Source organism: Heloderma suspectum, chromosome 6 (genome assembly GCF_057233095.1).
Source record: "Heloderma suspectum isolate Gila_16-S chromosome 6, 16-S_ref, whole genome shotgun sequence".
Taxonomy (NCBI): domain Eukaryota; kingdom Metazoa; phylum Chordata; class Lepidosauria; order Squamata; family Helodermatidae; genus Heloderma; species Heloderma suspectum.
This window is the reverse complement of record NC_139463.1, coordinates 114,413,198-114,423,388: the sequence shown is the minus strand read 5'-3', so window position 1 is coordinate 114,423,388 and position 10,191 is coordinate 114,413,198. Positions and strand designations below refer to the sequence as shown.

General features: G+C 42.7%; 1 protein-coding gene across 1 annotated transcript; it reads right to left on the bottom strand.

The window, feature by feature from the left end:
• Window positions 1-1,014: 1,014 nt before the first annotated feature.
• LOC146342622 (vomeronasal type-2 receptor 26-like) lies at window positions 1,015-7,130 on the bottom strand. Its single transcript, XM_084807938.1, has 3 exons — window positions 6,940-7,130; window positions 4,501-4,518; window positions 1,015-1,627 (listed from the first exon to the last, which is right to left on the bottom strand). The coding sequence occupies exons 1-3, from the start codon at window positions 7,128-7,130 to the stop codon at window positions 1,015-1,017; spliced, it is 822 nt and encodes a 273-aa protein (XP_084664064.1).
• Window positions 7,131-10,191: the final 3,061 nt, after the last annotated feature.

Below are 10,191 nucleotides of genomic sequence, written 5' to 3'. Positions count from 1 at the left end.
TGTAGCTGCCGCTGTTTGCGTCCCTGTATTCAGCCGTGATAGGCTACGTAAAGACTTACATAGCCTATCACGGCTGGGTTAAAAAAACACACAATGCATATGCAAATGGCGGTGGTTATAGCCGCCGCCATTTGCGTTCCTTATTTTTGGCCATCTTAGTCTACGTAAATATTTATGTAGAATAAGATGGCGAAAATAAGGGGGAACGCAAATAGCGTAGCAGGTGCTATTTGTGTACGCGTTTTTTTTTTAATCCAGACATGATAGGCTACATAAGTCTTTACATAGCCTATCACATCTACGCAAAAAAAAAAAAAGACAAGACTGCAAATGGCGGCGGTTGGAAGACCAGCCGCTGCCGCCGAAGCCGCTGAAGCTGCTGAAGCCGCCGCTGGAGCCGCCGCCATCTGGAACATCTGCCCCAGGTAAGTCTCATCCTGGGGGGGATCTGTGGGGGGCAGGGGGGTGGCAGGCCATTCCACCATGGATTTTGGAGGGCCGAATGCACTGGCATTGGGCATCACCGAGATCCGTGGTGGAATTCTCTGACATCCCTACAGCTAAGAGAAACAGAATGGGTGTGAATTTCACTCTGACATGGACCTCTGCCCACTAAGGTGGGTAAAGAATCACAAGACAATTTTCTGGATTGGCATTTTCCTGCCCTTATCCTCATGTGCAGTGGGCATATTTGAAAAATATGCTTGAAAGCTCACTGGTTATGGCATGCATTTTGCCTCTTACCCCTCATCAATATGCTCCTTTTTAGGAGAAGATCCCCCATCTTATACACATGCATACATTGGCCAATGACTCCTCTAGATATTCATTCCTATTAGCACTGGAGCAGTCACCCTATCTACATATCAAACAGATAGTGTTGGATTTACCTTTAGTCATGCTTCAAGCATACGGTACCCACTGAAATAAATGGAACTACTCCAGGTATGAATAGTTCCAGATCCAGCCAAGAATGTCTTCAACCTCCCCCTTGTCATACACATATTTAGATAATCATATGATGCCGCAATGGAGCTCCACATATTTCACCCCCGCCATATGTGAATTTATCTTTAGGCGATTGCTACTGGAAAGAGGGAAGAGTGAATTGTGGGGGAGCTTGGGGGAATTCCCATGGCTCCAATGCACTGATCCTACCTGTGGGAGCTTGTAAAGACCTAAGATGTCTGCCATGCTTGAGGAGGTATCAGAACTAAATCCCAAGGTGACTCCTACCATATTTTTCTGGATGCCGCATTTGTAGTTGGGGAGAAAATGATGCGAGTTAAAAAGCAATTTGGGAAAAACACCACAACCCGCATAAACAATTCCTACCTGTGGAATCTTGTAAAGACTTAAGATATCTGCCATGCGTGAGGACGTATCAGAATCAAGTCCTCCAATGACTCCTATTAGATTTTTCTTGATGTCACATTTATAGTTAGGAACAAATGTCTGTGATTTGCAGAGCAGGTCTAGAGTGTTATGGTAGGTTTTCCTGGAATCAGAATAACTGTCATAGATGTGGAACCCAAGAGAGAGATTGGACAAGATCTTGTCATTCTCATTGATCTCATCAGTGGCAAACACCAGAGCCAGGATATGCTGGTAGAATTTTGTCACCACACTGCAAATAAAGTGACTTGCTTTTACATGGGACAGTTAATAAACAGTGGAGAAAATAATTTTATCACAGCACTGGTCCACTGTAGACCTGAAAGATTCAGCTCATCAAATAAACGTAGAGAGCATAACCAGCAAAGTTGGCCATTTACTAGGTTCTTTTGGAAAGAAGGAAAATGTGGTTACTTTATGCTGGATTATGCCTTTTGGTTTGTATATCATAACATTAAATTAATCTTCAGCTCAAATCAATTTTTTAATGACTCAGATCTAGGGAGGTCAGAGAAATTGTCAACAGAAGCAAATGAGTTTGGATTTTCATGAATCTGACCCATAGATTCTGTAGTGGTCTGGCTTTTCTGCTGTTGGGTGGATTCTGTGGACTTGCAGACTGGTTTTCTAGCTTTCCCAAATTTTGCGCAAATTTCATCATAGTGACATATGCAAAATAAAAAAGTCCAGCAAAAAAAATGTGCATTTCCCCCATAGGCTAAGGTGTGAAAATGCACATTTTGGGGAAGTTTGTGCATTTTCGAAGGTGCAAATTTTGCACGTGCACAGGTGTGCAAATTCGGAAACAAAAAAGTCCAATTCCATTGATGGGCAGACAATAGAATGAAAAGTGCCTGACAATGTGCAGATGGAACAGATCTTACACAATCTGTACATCCCTTCTTAGATCACATATTTTGTGGGGAAATATATGTAGAATGGATCAAACATTTTCTTGAATTTTGCTATATTCATTTTCAATATTCCTATCTGTGTTGCTTTTTTATGACTACACTTTTCCTGCTACAAATATTCAATGTGCCACAGTGTTATACTATGGATTTTCAAACCATTGCCATTTACTAAGAGCTGCTGAAATTGCATCTGCTTTATGCACCATTAGATCTCTTTGTACCTTCTAGTTTTTTATAGCTTGAAACCCATGGATGAGTGAACATATGGAGGAATGTAGGAAGTTGTCTTATATGGAGTCAGAATACTGGTTCAGTATTGTCTCCACACGGACTACTAGCAGCTCTTTAAGGTTTAGGGAGGGGGTCTTTCCCAGCCCAAACAGCAGATAACAGGGATTGTGTCTGGGACCTTCAACATACAAAGTATGTGCTCTACCACTGAGGTATGTTCCTTCCCTTAAGTCAGGCACAGACAGAGAAGATGTGTCTAAGGCTATTATCTGTCTGTCTGTCTGTCTGTCTGTCTGTCTGTCTGTCTGTCTGACTATCTATCATCTATCATCTATCATCTATCATCTATCTTATATATATAATTAAAAGTCATGAGTTAGTTGGTCATCCCTTTTTTACTGCCTTTCCGTTGACTGGTGCTCATGAAACTCACTTCATTGGAAAGCTCTTGACATGCAGATTCCACGAACAGCAATAGTTTTCACTATAATTCAAAGTTGAGAGTTTATTTATGTCCATAGAGCTTTTTTTTTTTTTAAGAAAGAATTAAGCTTTTATAATAATGTACTATAAAATTTTATTTTTAATATAAAAATGCCAAGTATAATTAAACAAAAATAATTAATTGCAAATTAGAGCAAAATGAACACAAAAAAGTATATGTACACCTTTATAGGCACAGGTGTAGGCCAAAGTACAATGATATGCCAGTAACATATGGCCCATACACAAATCATGAAGGGATTAAGAGGAACCTACAGTTAAAAGTAACCCAGCCAAAGTTTAGTTATTGCTCAGAAAGGAAGTCTCTAGCTGTTAAATTTAACAAAATCTCATTTATACATTCTATGCATTATTAACATTCCTAGACATCAAACACTTCCTGGTAACAGTAACCAGCAGGATAACTGTGAGTCTAAGCGTGCCTCACACCACCACACTAATTTTACCCCTCCAACATTCAAAGTGTTACATCCTTTATGTTTACAAAACTTCCTTAAATACGATGCTCTTGGTGTAAACTCCAGGGCAAACCACTGTAACATCCTTGTTGTGGTCCATCGGTGACTTGAATCTTGAGATTTGTCAATTAGTGCACAGAGCTCATGGCAACATAGAGTTGTCCCTGGCAGAAGACAGGTATAGGCAGATAGATGCCAGCTTGGTTTGCCTGGCTGTAACATACACCCTGCCAGGACCCTATCCAGCCTCACCATGAAAGTGCTGCACAGGGTAAACCAAAGGGTCACCATGACTGTCCATAGGGGTGTACGAAACCCCGCTTACCTGGCTCCGCTGGGTTCCGCAGGTGGGGAGAGGCGATCCGTTCCTCCCTCCAGAATCCTCGACGGGGGGGAGGCGATCCGTTCCTCCCCCTCAGAATCCTGCCTGGCCGGCTCCGCTCCATGGCCAGATCGCGGAGCTGCCGACTGGGCCAACCTGCAGCGGGGCCTCCAGCCGCTGCCGGGCTGCTGCGGACACAAATGGTGTCCTGAGTAGGGGATGCCATTTGTGTCCCTACACAAGCCCTTGATAGGCTACATAAATATTTACGTAGCCTATCACGGCTAAAGCGGGAATGCAAATGGCGTAGGGGACGCCATTTGCGTCCCTGCTTTAGGCGTGATAGGCTACGTAAATATATATATAGGCTATCATGGGCCAGTGTAGGGACGCGAATGGCAGCTGCTATGACAGCCGCTATTTGCAGCTGCAGCATCCTGGCAGTGGCCAGAGCTGCAGCCGCCACTGGAGCCAGAGCTGGAGCCACATCCAGGTAGGCTCCATTTCGCGGGGTTTTCACGGGGTGGTGGGGTGGGGGGCTCCGTATAATAGAGGCATGATAGGCTACGTAAATATATATATATAAACGCTCATCAGCGTTTGAGTTAACAATAAGTAGGAGTTTAGTGAGTGACTTCAGCAAGGTGCAGTCCAGTGTGCTGTTCTCAGCTTGCACGAGGCGAGCTGTAGTGGCCTCATCGGTGTCAAGGATGTACAGCTGGCTGAAGCTTGGAGCCTCATGCAACTGCAAAGTGTCCATCAGATGGTAAACTGAGCCTTCCACCTTGAGCACAAATGGACTGGGACCTTGCAGCTGTACAATCTTGAGTGGTGTGTAGAAGGAAGGAAAGTGTAGGTCACTGTTGAACAAATGAATGTCCTTCAGGAATTGCCAAGGGCGAAGCCATTGGTGACAATGGTGTGTATGAAGTCCAGAATCGTGAGTGGCGGTAGTGAAACCTTTCTTGCATGGCAGCAAAGAGTTGATAATTTGTCATTGAAAACCAAGGTGTTGCAGTGTTCACAAATCTTGACATGGTTGCCAATATCAAACCTGTTGAGAATGGTTGCAGGATGCATGCCAACAGGCACAGTCTGCCCCCTGTGCTTGAGCTGGTTTGACATACTGACTGATGCAAGGCCGGCCAGAGCATTGATGTGGTTGATAGGCCGATGGGCCACCTGCATATGCAGGTTTGCTAAGGCAGACAGAGCAGCATCCAGGCATGGGTGCAAAGCTTCTTCTCTAGGGGTGGAGGTTGAATTAGTGCAGTGGCGTGAGGTACATTTAGACTCCTGGTTCACCTACAGGTTACTGTTAGCAGTAATCTTTTGACGTCTAGGCATGTTAGTAATGTGTGGAATGTATGAATGGTATTTTGTTAAATTTAACAGCTAGATACTTCCTTTCTGAGCAATAATTAAACTTTGACCGGGTTACTTTTAACTGTAGGTGTCTCTTAATCCCTTCATTGTTTGTTTACTGGCTGTATGTTACTGGCATATCATTGTACTTTTGTCTGCACCTGTGTTTATAAAGGTGTACAGATACTTTGTGTGTGTTCATTTTAATTTGCAATTAATTATGTTTGTTTAATTATACTTGACATTTTTATGTTAAAAATAAAACTTTATAGTACATTGTTATAAAAGATAACCTAATTCTTTTTTTAAAAAAGCTCTATGGACATAAATAAACTCCCGACTTTAAATTATAGTGAAAACCATTGTTATCTGTGGAATCTGCATGTCAAGAGCTTTCCATCCAAGTGTGTTTCATGGGAAGGCAGTAAAAAAGGGATGACCAAAAACTCCTGATTTTGAATTATATATATAAAATGATGATGATGATTTAGCAAGTTGCTCCATGACACAAATGGTCCCAAAACCTGTTCTCTTCTACTAAACCTATTTCTATTCTATAGTACATTCCTTTTCCTGTAACCACATTATCTTGGAAATATCAAATAAAATATAGTATGAAATCAATGTGTGTTTACTGTGGTCTTGCTATTTATGGCTTGCAAACCATTTAGGAGTCCAGGTAGACAATCGCACAACACTTGTTTTCTGGCTGTGGTTCACAGTATTCCTTTAGCTAAGTACTCCAGGAAAGGAATAATTGAAAATCAATTCCTTTCTAGAATATTGTAATTAATCGTGTTTTCCCTGTTCTATAATGCCAGAAACCATATCTGTTTAGCAATATAAAATACCGTGTTATGAACTCGAAACATTGGAATTGACAGCTGCCATTTTCAATACAAAATATAATCCTCCCCCCCCAGCATAGTGATACAGTGTTGGAAAGCTTCACCTGTTGAATTTCTGTCCAGTATGTCCACATTAGCCAGCAAATAGTCATTTTAATCTTTGTAAACCACCCAGAGAGCTTTGGCAATTGGGTGGTATAAAAATGTAATAAACAAAATGAAATGAATGAAATTTCGTATACAGAAGGGCCTTGATCCAATTTACAAACAGCATAATCCTATGCATTGTGCTCAGTGTGACTTAGAACCCATCTTGTCCACTGCCAAATCCCCTGTCCCTGCTCCAATCATGACCCCTGAGTGTGGCAGGTGAGGAGGGTATCAGGGCAGCAGAAGGAAACTTCATTTTGTTCCTGTAGCTATGCTGCTGTTATGATTTAAGTGAGCTTAAAATGGGGGGGGGGAGCACAAGCTCTGATATTTGAATCAGGGTTGCCAAACAGTTTTGTTGTTGCTGTTCTATCATACCAGAAAGAAGAGAAATGTTAGTTGTGTCCTTCACAACTGAGGTGATACTGACGGGTTTCTAAAGGACTACCCTTAGGATCATAAAACCTGGGGTCTTATATTACCAGCTGCACCAATGTTAATGTGGAAATTAATCAAGTATTGCAGAGCTATCTTCACATCTCCACTTCTTAATATTTTGGGATGGAGGAAGGAGGTTTCAACATGCCTCACCACCCTATGGAGAGGTCAGCCCAACCAACACCATCCATCCGTTATTATTATTTTTAAATGCTCTCCTCCCTCCAATAATAACGTACAGTCATACAAATATAAGAAACACATGGGGTGATGGGGGGAGGGAGAGAATTCCTTACAATGGGAGGTTACTCAACTCCCGCGAAGGGTGTCTTTTGAACGAAACTTCATGGGCGATGTAGTAGATATGAGACACCATCCCACCAATGAGGAGATCACCTGGCTGGTACCACTCATGTGGAATATATGCAGCCTTATTTCCGGCACACTTTATAGTAGGTACTTTGCACATGATGTTTGGGAGAAGCACCATTAGAAGCAGCACCATCCTGATGGCAAACTCCCTTCTGCACATCCAATCTCCTGTCTCTCTCTCTACATCAACATCATTGCTACCATTAGTCTGGTTTGTGCGAACTGCCCAGAGAACATTGGCTACCGGGCAGTATAAAAACCTAATAAATGAAGAAATAAATACATACATTTGAACAATATAGGCTGCGGCTGCTTCTGCCAGTGCACTTATTAAAGAGGCATGCATCATTTCTATCTTTAACCTCAATGGTGTAACAAAAGCATGGCTTGCATGCCAATTGGGAGACACCATTTGAAGCATGACAGATACAATGAAAGTGGGAAATTGATCAAAATGACAGAGCCCTGCCTCTCTCGTCACCTGAATCTTACTGTTAATATGACACTGGGAGATGTATAAATATTTCAGACATGCTTGATTTTTTTTTCCTGGAAAGCCATTGAATTGATTATAGTGATGCCGATAATTACAGGGGAGATAACCTTCTGCTATGTTTTTGGATTCCATGATGCATCATCAGTAGCAGAACCGCTGAAGCAAACATATTTGTCTGATCTCCCTGCTATGGTCTGCTCCTCCATAGTGGTGGGGAAGGAAATACCAAGTAGAATCTTAGAGCTGCAAGGGATCTCAAAGGTCATCTAGTTGAACCCAGTGTAGGAAATGCATGGCACTGAGGTGGTGAGGGAAGGTTTGCATAATTAGGTAAGTTCAGGATGACCCACAGTGACTCCTAGAATGGAATCAATGAGTAGGTGAGCATGCTTGGAATAGAAATGCCACTCCTAAAATTGACCTATGGCCCTCAGGTAGCAAATGCCAAACAGGAAACAAACAAACAAAACCGAAGACCCCAATGATGCACTATAACGTACATTAATTAAAAAATATTTTTTAACAAGGGATACATTTATAGGACACCTGCTGGGCAATCTAAAGTTTATACTTTCTCTGCTAACATGCAACCACTTGAGTATCCAACACCCTATGGCCCATCTAACATTGGTTGGACCCTTCTTGCCATCCCATGTGCATGGTGTGCTGCACTATCCATTGGATCTTGGGAACAGTGATAAATAGAATCTGATGCATGTCAGTAGGGGTGCAGAGGGCCTGGGACATACAGTTCCCATGATACCTGACTACATTAGACACAACACTGCATCCTTCCTAATATAGATGGGAACCACTCTGCCAACACACTCTCTCGCTACAATAAGTACTGCAAATCAGAAGAGTGCAAAGCCGTACTGGAAAGGCTATGAGGTATAGAAAAGGCCTGGCAGGTGGCACACTCTGTATCTATCTGGGGTGTGCCCTTTGAACCTGCCACACTCCTCTTGGCATAGACCCGTCCTTTCCCGCCTCCTATGCTCCTGCAGACTCAGATGAGGAATGTGATTCCAGAAGCACAGAGGTCCCAATTCACACTGAGAGGGTTCAGAATGGTTGGAAGCATCTAGGTCCCTTTGGATTGCTGGACTTGTCTAGGGGATGACCTGAGTGATTTCTGCCCCCTTTGGATCCCCTTTTTACAACCCGTCTCAATTGGCCTATTGAGATACAAAGGGGTGTGTGTGGGAGGGGTTGAGGATGCAAATATTTTGAATAAAACAAATGAATGAATGAATAAACATGGGAACGATAAAACATGCTCTCCACATCTTAAGGCATCTCCTTTTGCCTGAGAAGGATTGATAGCCTGAAGAAATTCTAGGAAACCTAGAACTTTCCTAGAGTTAATCGTGAAGGAAATAGTACCATGAAACAGTTGTATATGAAAATTCCTTTGGAAGATGCTGAATGTGAAATTAATTTGGGCAGTCATAATCCACACTTGCAGAAATCATCTCCTTTTATTCAGGATCTACAGTCAGGGCTAGAAATATTGGAACAAGGATAACTGTTTTGGCAGTTGGCCTCTGTACACCACCACATTGAAGTTGAAAGGAAACACACCCAGATGGGAGTGAAGTCAGGGCTTTCAGCAGTAATTCAAGGGGGTTGACAAAAGCGGGGCACTAAGCATTCAGGAAATACAGCCAGTGGCATACACACACACCCATCGTTGGTGGCTCATAAGTAATGGAACGAATGGCTAACAAGCAGCTGCATGGCCAAGTGTGGTCTGTTTCCTGGGTACCCCATGACCAATCAAGCAGATAAAAGGCCTGGAGGTGGTTCTGAGTGTTACATTTGCATTTGGTAGCTGTTCACTGGAACCCCCAACATGAGGTTCAAAGAGGTGTCCATGCAAGTGAAGGAGGCCATCATTAGGCTGAGGAAACAAAATAAACCCATCAGAGAGATAGCAAAAACAGTGGGAGTGGCCAACACAACAGTCTGGAACATCCTGAAAAAGAAGGAATTAACTGGCAAGCTCAGCAACAGCCAAAGGCCTGGAAGACCACAGAAGACAACTAAAATGGATGACCACAGACTTCTGCACATGGTGAAGAGGAACCCTTTCACAACATCTAGCCAGGTGAAGAATGCTCTTGAGGAGGCAGGCATGTCATTGTCAACATCTACAGTCAAGAGATGGCTTTATGAATGTAAATACAGAGGCTTCACAACAAGGTACAAACCACTGGTAACGTTCAAGAACCGAAAGGTCAGAATAGCCTTTGCCAGCAAACACCTAAAAAAGCCTGCCCAGTTCTGGAATAAGATTATTTGGACTGATGAAACCAAGATTAACTTGCAAGAGAATGATGGGAAGAGAAAAGTATGGAGAAGGAAAGGAACAGTTCATGATCCAAAGCATACCACATCATCTGTCAAACATGGTGGAGGCAGGGTTATGGCATGGGCATGTATGGCTGCCAAACACCTTAAATTACAGCTGGAAGTCCTGACTTCACTCCCATCTGGGTGTGTTTCCTTTCATCTTCAATGTGGTGGTGTACAGAGGCCAACTGCCAAAACAGTTATCCTTGTTCCAATATTTCTGGCGCTGACTATATTAGAGGCATCCATGTTGTTGCCAACCATATGACATTAGCCAACCATATAATTCATGTACATTTGCCATATATAATAACTGCATTGGCTTTGTTTCCCACAAAACCTG

What these genes read in the sequence shown, in the direction of transcription:
- LOC146342622 (XM_084807938.1), bottom strand. Translation starts at nt 7,130, where the DNA reads ATGGTGCTGCTTCTAATGGTGCTTCTCCCAAACATCATGTGCAAAGTA.